Raw genomic sequence first — 21137 nt, 5'->3', positions numbered from 1 at the left:
TTTCACATTAGTAAATCACAGGTTACAAATATTTTTAAAGCTCATGCTGTAGGTTGTTTTCAACAAACATAATCATATACAGTCCCAGTAGTGGTCATGGCTAGTGCCTGCCAGTTCTTCTCTTTCTGAGCATTGCTCAGAGGGGGTATTCTCACTGCTGACTCAAGACCCTCCATGTCTCTTACCCACCTTGTGATTATAGAATAATACATCAGGATACAAGTGGCACAAGACAGGGACAGCACTGAGATTCTGCAGTGCTTTGAAAGATCCTTTTGACTGTGTCATTTGGGGGGTTATTATTTTGTTTTATCTCTCTTTGCTCCAACATAGTTCCAGTCAGATAAAGTGAGTAGCTCAATAACTTGTGTAGCAGAGTTGGGTTCATAATTCCTCATTATTAATTGCAGAGCTATACCCTGTCTGGAATAACCTCCTCATTTTTTTAAAATTCAGATTATTTCAATTATTTACACTATCTTCGTGACCATCTGTCCACTGTAACATATCTGTCTTCCAAAGTCTTGCAACAGTAGTTAATGTTATTGAATAATTCAACTTAATAAAGATATCAAAAATTTTCCATGTGATAAGAAGTACCGGGGTCACTAGTCCTTATGCTATGCCAACTCTTCTGTTAGAGCTAAAACTGAAGATGTGGCCTTTGTATTCTTTTGTTTTGTCCAGTAGAAATCATTCAAAGTACGTAGACATCAAAATTATTGCCTTATATATTCCTAAAACTCATGAATCTTACTGACATGCAATTCTGCCACAAACATGTATTTACAATGCACAAACAATCTTTCAAATCCTTAGAAATTAACATCTGTATCGTGGTAGCACGATTCATCCTTACATGAATCCAGCTATGTTACAAGGCAAGGCAAGTCACCTGAAACCTGGTAGACATATAATCCTGATGAAGCATATCTAATGTAGGGAGTTTAGTATGCCATGCCCTGCAAAATTTAACTTGTAGAACAAACAGATCCGTCCACTACTTTTACTGATAAAGGTGGTTTAAAAGGAAACCTGAAATATAAAGAATATATCAACTATACGTTCATATGGATTACGTTGGCTCATTTAAGTAAATCGGCAAAGGTTTTGATGGCACTAAACTGCTTAGGAAAAAAAAATGAGCACATCATTCATCAGAGTCCTAACTGTAATTCTATTAAGAAACATGACTATTTATGAGTCTAAATATCTTCATTATATTTAAAATATCTTCATTATTATATAAAATTTTTCATTATATGAAAATATGAATTAGCTAGCTATTGATAGGAAGTTTAAAGTTTTGGGAAATTGCATGGATTTGCAAGTTGAAGATCATTTTTTCCCATTTAACTAATAACTATAATGAACTTAATTTTTTTTTATTTCAAATTCAAGAAAAGAATGCAGTGAGAGTTTATTTTGCTAGCATTTCATAATTCCACTTTTAAGAAGTTTATCTCTCCCTTAAAAATACAGTAGTAGCTTAATTTCAACAACTTGAAATAAATTTCCCATTCTTTGTTAATTGGGTTTTCACAGAAATTCTCCCATCAGTTTAAATAGTGACAATGTCCTTCTCTTGATTGGTAGAAGGGGGGAAACTGACATTTCCTCACTGCCTTTTATGAGTCAGATATGGTACTCGTCCTTCATAGACATTATTTTATAGACTTGCAAAATAACTTAAGATAAATGTTCTACTCATTGTATAAATGAGAAAATCGAGGCTTACAGCAATTCCATAATACGCAACAGGCCTATCAAGAGGGTAAACTTAGATCTTATTTCAGATCCGTATGAGTCTAAGGTCTGAATGTCTTTAATAAGGACCCTGACATATCAGACAGTTTATCATTATTCTTGAAATAAGCTGAACTGGAGCTTACTTGTAGCTCTATGTGGAAAGAAGATTTAGTAAAGGGATAGTTTAAACAAGATGTTGTAAAAATAAAGGAGATAAGCCTGGATCTTGGACTTTAACCTTGTGTAGCTTTGGGTAATGTATTCCAAAGTGTTTGACTCTCTTTTCCATGTCTCATATGAAATGGTATCAGGAGATGACTAGACGATCTTTAAGGGTGAGATGGTAATCAAAATATTTAAAATCGGTGTGGCCCAACAACAGGCCAAAGAGAACAGATGGCCAATCAATCAGAACTGAGAACAGCTCCAATGAACCAGTATCAAGTGTAAGACGTTTTCCAATGTACACGGTTTTATGTAATTACCATATGAAATGGAGAAGGTTTTCTATTTGGAAACATTGTGAAGACTTATTTTGACATATTATGTATGTGAATATCATAAATTTAATTTACATTTTTAAATCCCATATTTGTGGCATCTGTTATTTGTTTCTGGTATATTGAATAAATTGGTCTTCAACTAAATTTCCTAAGTAGCCATGTATTGATATTATTTTCAGCAATGCTCATGTGCATTTAAAGTAAAGTCAAACCCCACTAAGCTAATAATTGTAGAAGTGTGTATAATTATTAGTGTGCAAATTCTTATAACCCAGAAATATTTTAAAGAAAACATCATATTTCTTTGTAATACTATAGGATAGACTGAAAAATACTAGCCACAGCAGAGAAACAAGTATCTCATTGTTTAAAAAAAAAGAGGAGGATTGCATAAAATTTCCTGGAACGTTATTTACTGGTGTTTAGTTTTTGCTTCCTCATTCTCAATCAAAGGAATAGAGAACAACAAATAAAAATGTTAGATACTGCTTTTGGGAAATGCACAGGAAGCTGATAAATTTTACAGCCCGAGCTTTCATCTCAACGCTTTGAAAAAAAGTCAAACCCCATTAAAATCATTTAACAAACAACATCATGTGAATAGCTAGATTCCAAACTGTGTGAATAGCTAGATTCCAAACTGTAAGTCCTTAGGAAAGCAAAGAAAAAATTTAATGCAAAATATTCTAAAGTTAAAATATTCTTGTTTCTAAAAACAATTGACAAACAATGTATTTTTGCATATATCAAAAACCTGTAAGTAAAGTAAGGTCACAGAGTTGAAAGATCAATGAACTATGAATTGCAGAGAAGGTTCTAATTCTAGAATTGACCTTGGAAAAAATCATTTAACTTCTTTGGCCTGTTTTTTCCTTTCTATGAAATAAGAGGCAGTGGTGTAATCAAGTCACACAGACCGAATTCTTTAAATGTTATCATTGTAATTTGTAAGCTTTGAGATCTTAAGCTGCTTGGTACATCTTTCTGAGGATAAATCATCACTATATGACATGGATATATTTTTTATGGAAATACGATGTGAAATAAAGGTTAGGTATCTACTATGATGATTGCCATGTAGTAAATGCTCAACAATTATTACTATAATAAGCAGAGGGTGGTGGCAAAGAATATTAATTTTATTAAATAGTCACTATGGTATTATTCAGATAAAATATTCTCTGATAAAACCTACATCTATATTTATATTGAAATACTGACCAGTTTGCCAGTAACTAAGAGAAACAGAGTCTTCAGATTTTTCTGTGATTGGTCAGATTCAGGAATTAAGACTCTAGAAATAACCACTTGATTTTTATAATTCTAATATACAAACCAATCAATCAATCATTCAGTAACTGGGCAGTTAGGTAACCTGTGAATTCAAAACCAAACAGAAAGAGGCTGATTTAGTTATGGCAATTCCAAAGTCTACACCAGGTACACAGGTTAAGAAATCCTAGCTCCTGCCACCTGTTCATTGGAATAATAAGGGGGAGAAAGGGGGATTAGTGACTCTGAGATAAGATTACTTAGCAAGATTGGATATGGAAAAGAGTGGAGCCCATCTCCACTTCATGGAGTAAACTCCACTCCCAAATTTGGCAAGATTGATTCTTTTATTGTGTTTTATAAGGAATGTATATTTGGTATTCACATTCAGATTTCTCACATATATTTGGTCTTCACCACATTTTCTAGCTCACAGCTCCCAAAACCCTTGGAATTTCCTGAGTGATAACAGCAATGGGAGCATCTTTTGTCGTAATATTTGGTCTCTAATCCTCAGTTCCTGAAATCACTTCAGAGCCAAAAAAGGTGAAATGGGTGTCTTGTTCTTCATAACAAGCCCCTTTCCAGGACCACTGGGTTTAAATTAATGAGGTGCCTTTTGGAAAGTACCTAAGGATGAGGCTGTTTGCCAGGGAAACTGAAGTTCCAACCTGAATAGAAGGTTGGAACTTCAGTCCCACCCCGTGATTTCTGAGGAAGGGGGAGGGGCAGGAGATTGAGTTCAATCACCAATGGCCAATGATTTAATCAATCGTGCCTATGTAATGAAGCCTCTATTAAAAACCCAAAAGGATGGAGTCTGGAGAACTTCTGTGCTGGTGAACAGGTAGAGATTTGGTGATAGTGGTGGCCACATAGAGGGCATGGAAGCTCCATGCCCTTTCCCCATACCTTGCCCTGTGCATCTCTTCCATCCAGTTGTTCCCAAGTTATATGCTTTTATAATAAGGTGGCAATCTGGTAAGTAAAATGTTTCTCTGAATTCTGTGAGCTGCTCTAGCAAATAACTTGACCTTGAGTAGGTGGTTGTAGGAACCCCCGATCTACAGCCATTCAGTCAGAAGTACAGGTAACAATCTAGACATGCAACTGGCATCTGAAGTCCAAGGAGGGGGTCACTGAAATTTCCAATCTACAGCTGATCAGTTATGGGGTGATAACCTGGCTTGTGATTGGCTTCTGAAGTGGGAGTGGGACAGTTTTGTAAGACTGAACTTTCAACCTGTGGAATCCAATGCTATTTCTGGGTAGACGGTGTCAGAAGTGAGTTGAATTCCCCCAGAACTGAGCTGGTGTCCTGCGCATTGCTTGCTGGAGGTGTGGAGAAACCCTCTGACACACACACACACATTGAAATCAGGTCCAAGAACCCAATTAGGAGATTTACACATCAGGACAAGAAATTATACCTTGAAATAATATAAATAAGGTGAAAGGATAGTTTTTCCCCTTTGCTTTATCACAGGGCTGCTGTAGGCACAGTGCCACTTCTTTCTTTCTAAGCCTCTTCCTATCTGCTTCTCTGTATTCTGGGGCCTGAGTTGATCCACTTTGATCCAAGCCATCCGAGATGGGAATGCTCTAAGTCAATCAACTTGTAAATACCCCTGTCTTAAATTCATCTTTAAGGCAGTGGACACATTACACCATAAGCAAAAAGAGCCAAAATTGGACACTTCTGAATTCACATAGCTGATGAGCATCTCTTATGTGCCAGATCTTCGCCAGTTTCTTAGAGCCTCCTACCAGAAAAGTTCCAGAATAAGGGATATATCCCAAGGCCTTGGAGGTGCTTTGTCACCATACTCTATCACCCTAGCCATCCAGTAATTCAACTTTTATTCTCCTAAGATTTGTTTTATTAAGCTTTTATTTCTTCTGACATTGGGTCCAAGTTTTTGTTCCCCTACACCTGCCCTAAATTTATCTCACCTTTCCTTGGATGCTAAAGTGGTATCAAAGAAGTCATTGAGTCATCAGACCTGAAAATTCTTCAACTGAAACCTCTGGAGGTGTGCTCAAGTTTTAGAGTTGATTACCATTGAGATACTGACTCTAAAACAAGGTGCATCAATCAGTATCTTGATATTCACATATTCAGAATAAATAATGTCATGAAGTTACAATATATTGGGGAGATACCTCTGTTTTGAAAAAATTCTTTTGATAAATTTTAAAAGCAGAGACAAGGCAGCAGATTTTGGCCTCATTTGGTTTACCCTGAAATTTGCATCACTTTAGAGTTTAAGAGGAGAGTTGGAGGATTCTAAAACATGGTATTGATTTAAGGACCATCTGCTACTAATCTGAGTCAGAGAGAGGAATATTGCAATTTTAGTATACAATGGATTTGACCACAGCATTTAGTGATGTATATTTACATTCATATAAGGATTTTGAAATGTTTAAGTAGTCTTATTTCACAAGAGTATATCAAACATTTTCAAAAGAAATGAACATTGTAAAGCACAAACTATTTATGTTATGTTACAGAATATATGTTTTAACAGTGGAAGAATCATAAGAACTTATGATGATGTGTAATGGTATGATATAAAATGGATCATTAATATGCTCCTCTGATAATTAATGGTTCTCCACAAAGGCAATGAAATTGTCCAGTTTTGGCAGAGATTTTCCAGGCTAGTTGATTAATTTAATGAAAATAACTATAATTATTTCAGTGGCATGTTTCCCACTGGTAGAGAGCAATGACCACTTGCAAAAATAGTTTTAAATAAAAGGCTCAGAGTACTCCAGTGATGTTTTAAGTTGTATTTGTGAAACACAATCATATACAATGGTTGTTTTCTACCACAGCACAGAATATATCTCTCAATGAATCATGTGCCATAATGTATCTGATTTAAAATATTCTAAGTAAATTAAATTATTTTTGATAAAATATTAACAAATTTTTGTCTTGTTTGTGCATTTAAAAATATACTTACGGGTTATCCAATAGCAGTATTACGGGATTAAGTTCTTTCTTTGGTCTATAATATGCCCTGAGAGGAACAATAAAATTATACAATCCATTTCCAGCTGTTTCAGCTGCAACTATAATTAGCTTATTTTTGAATCCATAGGCTTTTGCGTCCTCATAGTAGTTATGCTGGCAACTCTAGAGAAGAAAAATTATACAAAGAAAGGCCATTTTTATACTCCACTAATATTGGGTAAAAATATTTAGAAGATCTGGAAATGTGAAATTAATCTAACCTAGTAAATCCTTTGTTTTCTAACAAATTTGAAAATAGTTACATTTTTCTATGCCAAGTTCTCCAGCCTGAAGGTGTGCATGGACAAGACAAATGAATTGCAGGTATGCAGCTTGATTTGGGGAAGGAAAAGGCAGCAACACAGTGTACACATGTTCCACTGCAAACTGAAACTTGCTGCCAGATGACATCTGGGTATCAATATTAAGGAATCGTCACAAGGTATATGTATATCAAAGCATCATGTTATAGACCTCAAATATACACAATTTGTATTTTTCAATCATACCTCAATAAAGCTGGAAAAAAATAAATAATCTGCCTCGGACTTTATTTCCAGAAATAGAGTAATATTAAAATTAAATAACCTTGGAACATTCCAAGTATGGAATACCAAAAGGATGGATATCGATATCGAAAGGGATTATTTTTTTGGTTAAAAAACAAAAATTAAAAGAAAAAAACCCTAATTGTCTAAATGTATACCTGAGCTGGCAAGATAACGATGCAAATACTGAAATGTAAAATACTAATGTTAACAATAATAACAACAAATTACCAAAATGTGTTTCCTGAGGATATTTTGCTACTTCCTAGGGAGCTAGAATTTACTGGACTTAGCATTATTAAATCAAGATCCTTTTAAAATTATCTGCCTGGATAATTGCTTTAGTGTTCTGTTTTTTTAATCTTTATATGTCTTTATGAGGGTTTCTTTTTATTTGGGTTGAGATTTGTTGATTCTCTGTGGATTCATCATCAACTCTGGAATGTTCTCTGCCTTTATTCTTTAATAAAAAGTTACAGAACATTGCTGGGAACAAGGTACTTTGAGTCAGCAGAAACAATAAACACCAGAATTAGAATCACAAAGATTACAGACTTCACTGTTATAAGATTCAGAATAGAAAATGAGCATGTTTACTATGTTTAGAGAAATAAAAGAGAACATTCAAAGCATGAGCAAAGAACAAGAGGGTATTTAAAATATTCACTTAGATGTTTAAAAAATTGCATATACTCTATTCTGGAACTAAAAATATAACAATTAAAAACAGAAGCTCAAAAGATGATTTAAATTGCCCATTTGATGCATCTGAAGGGATCAACTGCATGACTGAGTTGAAGAGTAATTACTCAGAATACAGAAAGAAAAGAGAAAGTGGTATGGAAAAATTAAGATACTTCGAAGATAATGTGAGAATGTCTAATACGCATTTAAAAAGAATACCTGAAAAAGAGATGCAAGAATCAGCAAGAAGCACTATTCACATAAATATTGACTGAGGATTTTCTAGAATTAATGAAATATCCAAATCCTCAGGCTCTGGAAACCCAATGAATCCTAATCCAAATAAATAAAGAGAAAGCCAGTGTCATACACATTGTCATAGTGCAGAACAGCCAAGACAAGAAGAAGATCTTAAAAGCAGCCAGAGAGAAAAGAGAGCTTTAACTACCAGAAACACAAATTAGAACGATGGCCGACCTCTCATCAGCAGTGTGGAGCACAGAAGGTAGTAAATAGAATCCTAACAGGCTAAAAGAAAAAGAAAATTCAGAGCCTGGAATTGGACACCCAGCAAAACTATTCTTCAAGGAGGAGGACAAAATAAGGACATATCTAGGGAAAGTGAAATTGAAAGAATTTACCACTAATAGGATCTCATTAGTAGAATTTCTAAAAGCTGTAATCATGGAAGTAGGAAGACCAATCCAGCAGGAAGGATTAAGGCATAAGAAAGAATGGAGAAATGGGGAGTGGTAAAGGAGAAGGACAGGCAGACTTCACTGGAAGTATGATTGGAGAATTACTACTATAAACAGGATCTGAAGCCACATGAAATTAGGTCACTTACAAAGAGACTGTGGAAGGAGAAGGAAGACAGGCTGAGGCTGAAATTATTAAGAACTTCATTTTTATGAGATCAAATGAGGTAAAAGAACTAATTTAGAAGATTTAGAAGTAGCTCAACTAGTAAGAAAAAAAAAGAAATAGAACAAGGACAAAACAGGGAATTTAGTATTGATAAACCTTGACCAAAAGGAGCCTGCTGATACTAATGCAAAACGAACTGGGCAACAAAATACCTGCTCACAGACTTCATGGACACAGTAGGATTGGCTGCATAACCCCATCTGCTAATCGCAAAATGGGCACTCATTTACAGAGCAGACCACCACCTCCAGCCAGACTAACGCCACCTAAAGAATGGATAACCCCAGATGTTATCGGCCAATCAACGATACTCGGATACATCGCTTTTTACTTTGGTAAAGAGACAACTTGTCTTTTGGCTTTAAAAGACTGTTTCTCCTCCAGCAAGCCTCATCTCTGAAAGCTTAACTTTTCCTGTATCAGGTTCCCTTCTTGGGAATCAGTGGAATCATTTCGACTCTTTGGTTTCCCAACATTACTTTCATCTTTGTGTGTTAAAAAGTAAAATGCCACCAGGTGTGAACCCAAGCTTTATGGGACCTAAAGCTTATATTATTTTGGAAAACCTCTTTAAGGAAAAAAACACAAAAGTCATACATAAAAAATTAGTCACAGGTTCTTGGAAGGGGCCAATACAGGAGAAGGGCTCTGAAGCTTAAGATGCATCAAGGTTACCAAAGATGCAGAGCGAGCCAGCGCTAGAAATGCTGTGAAGCAGGAAAGCAAAACTAGGACTGACAAAAAATAAGGCATCGAGAGACGGAAATGTCCACCTTAATGGACCCAGATGAACATCTGGGAGCAGGGGTAAGGGTTCACAAAAAAACTTTAGGAAGATAGAGGCAGAAATTTTCTAATGATCTGCTAATCTTCCTCAAGAGTGACAGCTACAGCCAAGATTCATAATGTTTATCACATGGAAAAAATAATAGTAGTAAAAATATTAACAAAATGTATTAAGTGCCTATACATTTATTACATTCCTGGCACTGTGAAAAGCTTTCTCCATGCACAAATTTATATCATCTTCACAAGAACCCTATAAGGTTCATATTAAAATTACAAGCATTTTGGAGATATGGAAGCTGAAGTTTAATGATAATGTTATTTGCCCAAATGGCTGAGCCTGGAAGTGGAGAGGTGGGATTTTAACTCCAGCTAACTCCAAAATATAGAATAAAGGAAGAAATTCCTGGTTAGAATTAGTGGCACATTTTAATTTCTGGGAGATGGGGGGTTTGAGAGTCTTCTTTTTATCTGCTCTCTGACTCATCATGAAAACAAATTCTTACCCAGGTCATGTCCAATGGCCATACTGTGAAAGAGAAAGATTCCTGCTTTCTTGGAATCTTTCTGTTTTGGATGGTTTCTCCTGAATATCAAGGCAGGAACCAAGAACTACTGTAAAATCTTTAGGAAAGGGGACATTAAGCAAGACACTTCCAGTCTAATAATTCAATAATGAATTATGACTAGCTAATTTCACCATGTCAAGCGATTCCACTTTGAGATTTGAGGCAAAAATGTCTAGTAAGATAAATAGAGCGCATCTGGCCAAAATGATCTGGGGAGACTCTGGTTTGAGGCTCTGGCATCTTTGTTTTTCTCTTTGAAACAATGACTGACCAACTTGTTGGCTACATTAGTAGAGGGTAAAGCACTTGGGTAACCTTTAGTGAAGTTAAGAAAGTAAAATTCACCACTTTATGTATTACATTTACATTTGAAAGATAATATTCTTTTAACATATTTCAGTCAAAAGACTATACAAAATTATTTAAATACATGTAATTACACAATGCCATCATTTTAGTTTTACAGAAAATAACAGCAGTAAGTGCTTACCTTGTCTAGTCTTAAGCAGCAAAATGGCACTTTTTCATGAAGGAGATGACAAAAAGTGGGTGAACTGCCTATATATGGAGAGTAAGGTGGGTAGCCTTTAGCATATCTGTAAAACAATAGGAAATATTGAATTGCCTTGAATTAATGCAGGCAAAGTCAGACAATCAAGTTATGGCCATGTTCCTCTACTTTGATAAAGTTAGATGCAGTAATTCTTTATTTTGATATGGACATAGTTTAGAACAGGGCCCATGGACCTAATCTGGCTCATCGCATGGTTTTCTGAACTAAAGTAGTTTTAATATTTTTAAATGGTTGGAAAAACAAGTCAAAAGAAGAATAATATTTCAGCTCGAGAAATTATATGAAATTTCAATTTCAGTGTCCAGAAGTGAGTTTTGTCAGAACACTGTCATGCTCACTCATTTTATGTATTGTCTTGGGGTGCTTTCACACTTCAGAAACAGAGTTGAGTAGCTGGGGCAAAGACCACATGGTCCATAAAGCTGGAAATATTTACTAGCTGGTTCTTTCCAGAAAAAGTTTGCCAATCCTCAGTTTAAAAGATTTAGACACATTTTAGAAAATAGTAATGTTAATCTTTACAAAATACATGAAAGCAAAATGCATTATTATGATTCACTCTATCACTATTCATCAGGCATGGATGCATAACCAAAAAAGAGTAAATCATTTTAGATTGAGTAAATTATTCCCTTAGACCCACACAAAAGCCAGAGTTTTTGCTGGAATCACGCTTAAATATTATCAAAGATGCTCAGTTTATTTGCTGACTTTATAAATATAGTCACATTATGGTTGTAAAATTTTCAAAATGAAACTATCAAAAAGTAGCAGCACAAATGAAAATTAAGAAATAAAAGAAAATTTAGTAGAGGCAAAGTTATTTTATCCAATATGAAAGCTCTTTTTTGATAAAGAAAATTTATCTTTCAAACCAAGAAATTTCAAATCTAGTTATTCCAGACATCATTAGCTAGGATGGTAAAATGGAGAACATTTTGCAAATTTAGAAGTTGATAGTCTCCCACTATTACTTCAACATCTTTTTCATTTTTCTAGATATAAAAAAAAATTCCACCTCAGTTTTTTCAGTACATGTAAAGAAAGAATTTGTATCACACCACACAACACCATTTCTAGAAATATACTGGTGGTCAAACCTCTTCTTATTCCTGTCAAATATTTCATAAATCTATTTGAGTATTATTAATTTCTTGGAGAGTGGACTTGTCTTCTGTGGGTATGTGTAAGTTTCTTGTAATAAATATTTAAAAGTGTGAAGGATTAACAGAAGGATTTTTCTAAGTTTCAATTATATTTCAGTTCATTTTAGTTCAGTTCAACATTGATTGAACTTCTATTATATGAAAAATATTAGAAGTGTTTGAATGATGTTACCTTTGCCACTACGACCAATACTACACCAAATAGTATTTAATACTCATTGAATGCTTACTCTGCACAAACCATTGTCCTAAGCACATTACTCTATTACCTCAATTAATCTTCATATGAACACTATTTACAGATAAAGCATCGTGGGTCAGAAGATTTAATCAAAGTCACTGGCACACAACCAGTATAAGGTAGAACTGCCATGGGACACAAATTCCTTCAGACTCCACTGTCAAGACTGTTGAACACTGTGCTTTCCTCATGAAATGCCAACAGGGCTTCACTGGTGGCGCAGTTGTTGAGAGTCCACCTGCCGATGCAGGGGACATGGGTTCATGCCCCCGTCCGGGAAGATCCCACATGCCGCGGAGCGGCTGGGCCCGTGAGCCATGGCCGCTGATCCTGCGCGTCCGGAGCCTGTGCTCCGCAACGGGGGAGGCCACAACAGTGAGAGGCCCGGGTACCGCAAAAAAAAAAAAAGAAATGCCAACATAATATACAAGTAAACAAACTCTACTGTAGGCTAAAATGTGATTAATAGCTTAAACATTGATACTATCTGTTATGGAATCTTAGTAAAGAGAACTAGTACTTCCTTTATTCATTCATTCAAAATATTATTGATGTATCCTGAATAAAAATGATTGCTGAATGCTGAAATAAGAGAAGCTTAATGGAAGAAGCTGCATTACATGTCATTGAATAATTGATTGAACTTCAATATGGAAGTGAAAAAATAAATTAGAGGTAGAAGGTACATTATAATTCAACAAAATCATATAATTATGAAAATACAAACTGTATCCTTAAAGAAAAATATGTAAAATATGATATAGGTTATATCATGGAAATGCTGATTTACCTATTTTTTTCTTTAAGGATAAAGGATAATATAGAGAAAAATGAGGCTGTCAATAGCTGTTGAAGCCAGAAATTTGAGGACTTAGGTTACTTTATCATCAAGAGAGATACTGGCTAATAGGAAGGGTGTTTTGGTAGAAGCATGTAGGATTGATTCTAGGATGTCCAGAAGGGAAGGATATTAGTTTTTCATGGCAAGCACAAATCCCAGTAAATCTTACAAACATACTCCACATTTGAGGACATTTCTTCATCTGGTGTAGTTTCATCTTCTGATTGATCACTTAGAAGATCGCATGTTTGAAGTGATGACGTATCTGCAACCTCTAAAACGGGAGCAATGCTGGGTCTTCTGACTTCTTTGTTTCCTTCTGAAGGAAGAGACAGGGTAGGGCCACTTGCTGACCTACAGCTTGTGTCTTGCAAGTCTATGGCCACAGTACCTGGAACAATGAGACATAAAAATCCATCAAAGCATTTGCCACCTAACCTATAGGACCTGTCAATCATTTAATGATCAAAGTAAGATGAAATACAGCCAGTATAACCAGGAAATATACGATATACTGTTTATCCTTTAATCTCAAAGGTTATTTATTTCTTTTTAATATGGGTCTTTTTGCCCGCATGGATAAAAAAATTTCTATATTTGTGCAAAAGTGTATTTGCTGCAACCAGCTCTATAGTATGAAACATAAGATTTGTGAAATCCTGAAATACTTAGAAATTTCAGTTAAAAAAATACCTTGTTTCCATTTATATTTATTTAAAATTAATGAAAAAAATTTAGGCCATTTGCATTTTGTGGGTTTCTCATTATATCTTTTTCCCCCATCTTGTTATCTTTCTCTTACTGATTTATAAATGCTTTTTTACATTAGAACCATTAATGTTTATGTTTATTCAACAAATATTTATTAAGTACTCTGTGTGGCAAGCACTAGTCTAGGCACTTGAGATATGCAAGGAACAAGGCAGACAAGGTTTCTACACATACAGATTTATCTTTAAGATAATCAAGTGGACAGAGAAGTGAAAAAAGTAATTCCTGATAACGCTAAATACCATGCAGAAAATAAAACAGAGTTATGTGATACGGAATAGTGGGGATGGGAAGCGGGAGGAGGGATGAGCTTTTCACTAGGCGATGACAAGGGCTACTCTGAAATCATGACATTTGATTTTTTTGACCTAAAAGAAAATCATGAGCACAGGAGCCACGGAAATACCTTGGGGCAATAAGAAGAGCGAATCTAAATAGCTTAAGGCTTTTGAATTCTTGGGATACTCAAGGAATAGTAAGCGGAAGAAACAACTTCCTTTGAGATTTTAAATTAACATTTAAAAACTAGTCTAAACATCAGTATATGGAAAGTGGATGTCTCTCCCCTTCTGGAAGAAATAATCCAATCTAACGGATAAGTGCCTCCATATTTTACGATAACTCACTTCATGTATGCTTTTATGGATAGCCGGTCATCCTTCTGAAAGCCCTTAGTCCTCATTTCGTCTCATTCTTCGAAGCAACTCTTAAAACACTCTCCACTTCCTTCAGACTTCTGTCTGACCTTGCCACCTTCTTCACTATGACAGCCTGAGTTTGTAAAGGGGGGGGAAAAACCTCATGGGTTTTGGCATCTCAATGTTTCTGAGTGTGAAAGTTGATAGAAACAAGAGACTGGGGAGTATATCTGGGTATTCCTCAACATTGAAATGTGGGAGGTCAGGTTTTAGAGGCTAGTACCTCTTCATATACTATACACAACACTCAGATTAGAGGGAGGGGTGGGCTGGTGTGTCAACAGGGAAGACTCCTGCGAGGGGCCTGTAAGAATATGTCTAGAGCTGCTGTGCCCGAGGAAAGGACGTGATGACCAGCAGTCAGCAATTCCAGTATCTGAGCAGAGACAAAGGCGGTTGGCATCAGAAGCTGTACACTTGGCCACTGTTTTAGCACCATAAATAAGGATTAATTTATAATTCAATCTATCTTAGAGGTGAGATGGAGATCTTAGAAAAACTGAGATTGACTTTTCCACTAATCAGGTGACTGGATCTGATCAAACATGAAATTTTATAAGGTTGATTTATCGAAATAAAGCCATATGATATGATTTGCATCTTAATACTATTAATCCAAATCCATATTTATGACGTTTGTCCCCTGCAGATGACCACGTCGTCTAATTCAGAGAGAAAAGAGAAGTTACGGCAGAAGAAATCCTTCAACTTCTTCAAGCAAATGAACATGAGAGTTTCACCAGACATTTTTTTTTCCCCTCATTTACGTTTGGAATGAAACAGACATACCTCCATTTATGTAAAACTAAGCCCTACTCTTGCGGTGGGGATAAGTCCCCACCTGCTTCCTAAGGAACCATGTTCTCTGAATTCCACCCCCTCCCAAATATGTCTCCACATCACCTCCAGTTACATCTTCACCATCTTCCTGACCAACACAGGAAATGTGGTCTCTCCCTGACAATTCTGTCAACACTGATATCTGGCACCAAGCTGGGCTTGGGGGATATGACCAAGAGAAAGTCAGAATTTAGCAGAGGGAAGACACAATTTTAGAAAGCAGTCACAGTTACAGAAACAAGCTCTTCTTTGAATCCTTCCTTCCCCTAACAAAACCTGCCTCTTCTCCGACATCTTTCCCTGCAGTTCTGAAGGCTGCAACACCTAAAGAGATGTCTGTGTTTTGGAAGTGGGGAGATACCCTCAATGTTCTCACTGCCTCTTTCAGACCATTTTCCTTTCATCACCTATAATACCCCAGCTCTGTACCCAGTATCTTTCACTATATTATTTGTTCAGTCCTGTGTCTGTCATCCCACGTAGTGTTTTTTTTCTTTTTATTCAAGTACTGCTAACAACATTATATTAGTTTTATATTAGTTTCAGGTGTACACATAGTGATTCCATGTTTTTTTTATAGACTATACTCCACTAATGGCCTTTTCTCCCATCATTCCTTAGCCATTCACTTTCACGGTCATACCCTAGATTTTATAATTACTATTGACTACACATAAGCTCTATTTCTGGCATCTCATTCTTTGATACTTATTGTCACCTCTTCTCTTGCCAGCTCCCTCCTTTCTGATTCCCACTGGAACTATAATCTATTAAATTCACTAGCTTTTCAGTCTCCTTCAACCAACAGATGTCTTTTTACTTCCTTACCTGAGCTAAGTTCCATGGTCCGTCACTGTACCCATTCTCTTACCTATACTCCTGATTAACTTGCCCTTCTCACTTTCTCGCACATCTACCATTGCCACCAAGTCTTTTCTTTGCACTCTTTTTCAGCACAACTTTTTCAGAGTCGTCTAGACCTAGTTTCTCTACACTGTCTTCTGCCATTCTGTCATAAACCCCTCTGACCTGGCATTCTCCACCACCACGTCATTGAAAGGGCTGTTATCAAGGCAAAGAACACTGTTTTGCTAAATTCAATGGCCAGTTCTCAGTTCTCATGTTATTTGACCTACCAGCAGCATCAGACATGGCTGGTGACTCCACCCTCTGCATACACTTGATTCATTTGGGTCCCAGGACAGGACACTCATCTGGTTTCCCTGCTACCTTGTAGTAGCTCCTTCTTTGTCTCCTTTGCTGGTTTCTTCTCATCATCCTGATATTAATATTGACGCGCTGTAGGATTTGGTCCTTTGTCTTCATCCCTTTTCTGCCCACAATCATTTTCTCAATGATCTTGTTCAGTCTCATGGCTTTAAATATAATACATACGCTCAGGAATCCAAAATTTACTTTTTCAGCATACACCTCTCTCCTGAACTCTAGACTCCTCTCTCTTTTTTTTTTTTGCAGTACATGGGCCTCTCACTGCTGTGGCCTCTCCTGTTGTGGAGCACAGGCTCCGGACGCGCAGGCTCAGCGGCCATGGCTCACGGGCCCAGCCACTCCGCGGCATGTGGGATCTTTCCGGACCGGGGCACGAACCCGTGTCCCCTGCATCGGCAGGCAGACTCTCAACCACTGCGCCACCAGGGAAGCCCCTAATCTCTTGTTTGACATCTTCCTCTCAATGTCTAACAGGTATTTGAAATTCACTGTGTCCCAAACTGAACTCTGTATCTACCTTGGCTCCCACTAAACCTTTACTCCCCCACCCTCATTGATGGCCATTCCCTTTTTCCTGCTGCTTATATGAAAAACCTTGAGTTCTTTACACTTCTCTTTTTCTTACAGTTCACTTCCCATTCAGCAGCAAATCCTGGTTCCTCTACCTTCACAGTATACACAGAATTTTTTTTTCTTTTTTACCAATGCCACTTGAAAATACACTGGATCCTTGACCTAAAGCATCTATTCTCAACAGCAGCCAAAGTGATTGTGTTAAAACGGAGTTCAGCACAGGTGAGATCATGCTGTTCCTCTGCTTAGAACTTTATCATGACTCCCACTTCACTCAGAGTAGAAGCTACAACTCTTACATTGACTTAAAAAGCCCAACATGATCTGACCTCTTTTTACCTTTTCCCTCTCATCTCCTGTACTCTTACCATCAAATCATCATGTTTGAGTCACAAAGGCCTCTTTTATGTTTTTAAATTAATTTTTATTGGTGTATAGTTGTTTTACAATGTTGTGTTAGTTTCTGCTGTACAGCAAAGTGAATCAGCTGTATGTATACATATATCTCCTATTTTTTAGACTTCCTTCCCACTTCGGTCACCAGAGAGCACTGAATAGAGTTCCCTGTGCTATACAGTAGGTTCTCATTAGTTATCTGTTTTATACATAGTATCAATAGTGTATATATGTCAATCCCAATCTCCCAATTCTTCCCACCCCCCCTTCCCCCTTGGTATCCATACGTTTGTTCTCTATGTCTGTGTCTCTGTTTCTGCTTTGCAAATAAGATCATCTGCATCATTTTTCTAGATTCCACATGTATGCGATAATATACGATATCTGTTTTTCTCTTTCTGACTTACTTCACTCTGTATGACACTCTCTAGGTCCATCCACGTCTCTACAAATGAACCAATTTTGTTCCATTTTATGGCTGAGTAATATTCCATTGTATACGAGGGCCTCTTTACTGTTCCTGGAGCACATCAGTCAGGCTCCTACTCCTACTTTAGGGTCTTTGTACTGGCTATTATCCCTGAAGGAATGTTCTTCTTTCAGACAATCACAGGGATAATTCCCTCATTTTCTTCAAGTATTTTCTCAAATGTCACCTTTTCCATGAGGTCTACAATCCACTCAAAAATCCAGTTCTCCCAAAATTCATACGCACTTTTACTAGCTCTGTTTTCTTCTCTCTTTTATCTTATTACTCATCAACTTCTAACATACTAAATAATTTATTTTTTTTTAATATGTGTTATTTATTGCAAGTCTTCCCCATGATAGAATGTTAGCTCTGGGAGCTAGGGATCTTTGTCTGCTTGTTCTCTAATCACAAATACTTATAAGAGTTCCTGGCACACACTAGGTACTCAATAAGTAATTCTTGAATATGTGAAAGAAATGAATAGAACTGCTATGGGAGAGAAATAATCATGTTATATCAATGACAATGAGATTTACTTAACAAAGTCCAAGCAGGGCCAGGAAATATGCCTCAGAGGGGGTGATATTGGGACTGAGATGCAAAGGATTAGAAGTAGTTACACAGGCAAAGTTAGGGGCTGAGGAGTAGATCCCGTCCGAGGAAACAAAGCATTAAGGTCCACTGGTGAAAAACCATTAGGGAAGATTGAAATGAATTAATATGATTGGGGCTTAGGAGAGCAATTGAAGAGATGATGAAAAACCATTAGTGAAGACTGAAAGAAATTTAGTATGATTGGGACTTAGGAAAGCAACTGAAGGGATGGTAAAATGTGGGACTAAAAATATAAGAAAGAATCATTAAAAAAAAAAAAAATTTAAGTAAAGTGACTGTGTAATTTATCTTCTAAATTAAGATATTCCTGAGAGTCAAAGTAGAGTTCTGTTAATAATGACACCAGGACAATGTATATAAACTGGTACTGTCCTGGGAAAACTGGGATTGCCTCATGTAAAAAAGAGGTTTTGATCATCCAATTATAAGCCATGTTATAAAATTTAGACTTTTTTTCCAATGGCTCATAGGAAGCAATTAAAAAGATTAATGCAGGAGAATGACTATAACATTATGTAAACATTATTACTCTGGTTGCAAGGTGGAGGAGAGTGTAGGGCAGCAAGGCCGGAGGCGTGCAGGAAAGATTGGGGGGACGATGCTGCAGTGGAGAGAAAGGATGAGGGAGGTTCAGACTGACCACACTGATAGCACTGAGAGTGGACACAGAAATGAATGACATTAGGGGCTACTTAATGATCAGATTTAGTAGAATTCAGTGAATTATGAAGTATAAGAGGAGAGGAATCGTAAAAGCCAGACTTGTGGCATTACCAATCAGAGGATGGTGATGTCCCATTTGTTTTTAGCAAAAAAAAAAAAAGGAGGTGGAAATGGTTTTGAATGAGGGGGGAAAGATTAGTTCAATTTGAATATGCCACATTGGTTTTTCCTGTAGGCACTCAGATAGAAATAACCCACGGACAGTTGAATATATTGTTGTGAAGAGAGGTTTAAGGTAATGATTTAGGTAAGGGAAGCATCAATTTATGGAGGACAGTTGAATCTCTGAGATCAGATGTGACTATTTAGGGAAAATGAATGTACAGGATGCAGAGGAAAAGCACTAGAGCGTTTTAAGAACCGTCACACACTGCGAAGATGTCCACTGGATTTAGTGACAAAGAGGAGGGTGGTGGCCTTGCCAGAGTAGTTTCAGTAATATAATGATTGCAGATTTCAGACTAAACTGGTAGAGACGTGAGGGAACGATAAGATTTCAAGCTGTCAACCGCAGACAGCTCTTTAGAGGAATTTATCTGTGAAAATGATGTCGTAACATGAGGTCCAGAAGCGTGTGTGTGTGTGTGTGTGTGTGTGTGTGTGTGTGTGTGTAGAGAGGTGAAGTCAGAGAGAGAGACAGAGGGAGAGAGGAGAGAATGAACCAGGGATTTTGAAAAAAAAAAAAAAAATTTAGGTAATGAGGATGAATAAAAGACTGAAGTCCCTAAGGGGGAAATGGAGAAGGGTCCATGGCATAAGTGAAGGCACATTTATACTAAAATATTAGAAGTTAAAAGAAGAAACACATTTTCCTTGTGATAGAAACTAAATGCTTATAGGTGTGTAGGTGGTTTGGTGGCAAAATTTAAAGGAAATTCTTATTTGTCTGAATCTTTTTTTTTTTTAAATTTCTGTGTCACAGAAGCCAAGTTCAATGATGAGAATTAGATGGATAGGAGAGTTTTGAGAAAAATGGAGAGTATTTGAAAGACCCACTACTGATAACTGAATAGGGAACTGACAAAGAAACATAGAAGTGTCAGGTGCTTATATACTAATCATATATATGAAATCATCGTTAGAAGTATGGAATTAGCTTAATTCCTTACCAATTTAACAGATTAGAAATTTTGTTCTGTATACTTAGCTACACCAAGTTTGTAATACACACAAGTATGTTTTAAATTTGGCTTTGGAATTTTAAGAAAAATTAAAGTATATTTATTATTCATTTCAAAGAAAGAGACTAATGATACTTCCAAATGTATTTATACTTACCCATGCTGGCAATTATGCTATGTACAGGTAATCTAGATGGTCCATGATAAAATGACCTTGATACATTGCTTTTTTTCTGATGGTCGTGGTTTTTAAATGCTGAATTCTCTTCTTTGGTAATATTAATATAGAAACATATATCTGTAGCACTCATAATATATCGAGGACCTGGATTCAGCAAAATGTTTTTATTATCCTCCCTCCTAATACCAATCAAGCAGACACCAAACCTTAATTTAAAAAAAAAAAATAAAAGAGTTTAAGGGTCAAATTCAGCAATTAGTTGTTTTTTTTTAAAGTTCACATATGTAAGAAAATAATTAAACTATTATAAGGCAGAGAAAAATTAAAACCTCAAATAAGAACATTTCAAAGCTTGAAAAGATCCTAAAAGTTCAAGGCTCTTGTTTTTAAAGGAAAAAAAAACCCAACTATGTCCTTAGTGTGTTGCGAAATCAATTTAGTTAATTAAGACTATATATGTTTTTTAATAAAAAAGAATGGAATAAAAGATAATAGAAATATCAGAGTACATATCATTTAGTAAGGGTAAGAGTTTTATTGTAAATTTTGTGTGTGTATACTGGGTCTTACCATAAAATGTATACCTTAATTTGGTCAAAAAAGATAAAACAGTATTTCTTACTTTGGTCAAAAAA

The 21137-nt window shown here is 36.2% G+C and overlaps 1 protein-coding gene across 1 annotated transcript in view; it reads right to left on the bottom strand.

The window, feature by feature from the left end:
• Positions 1-21137, bottom strand: part of KCNT2 (potassium sodium-activated channel subfamily T member 2) — a 180760-nt gene that overhangs the window by 85032 nt on the left and 74591 nt on the right. The window contains exons 6-9 of the mRNA XM_089901855.1: positions 20479-20708; positions 13060-13273; positions 10551-10656; positions 6497-6669 (exon numbers count right to left, since the gene is read on the bottom strand). Of these exons, the coding sequence (XP_089757981.1) occupies positions 6497-6669; positions 10551-10656; positions 13060-13273; positions 20479-20708 (723 nt within the window). The remainder of the gene's footprint in view (positions 1-6496; positions 6670-10550; positions 10657-13059; positions 13274-20478; positions 20709-21137) is intronic.

The sequence above is a fragment of the Delphinapterus leucas genome, chromosome 1 (genome assembly GCF_059928025.1).
Source record: "Delphinapterus leucas isolate spDelLeu-1000000601 "Yukka" chromosome 1, BTC_Dleu_Yukka2, whole genome shotgun sequence".
Classification (NCBI taxonomy): domain Eukaryota; kingdom Metazoa; phylum Chordata; class Mammalia; order Artiodactyla; family Monodontidae; genus Delphinapterus; species Delphinapterus leucas.
The sequence above is the reverse complement of the archived record's forward strand: the minus strand, read 5'-3'. Positions and strand labels throughout refer to the sequence as shown.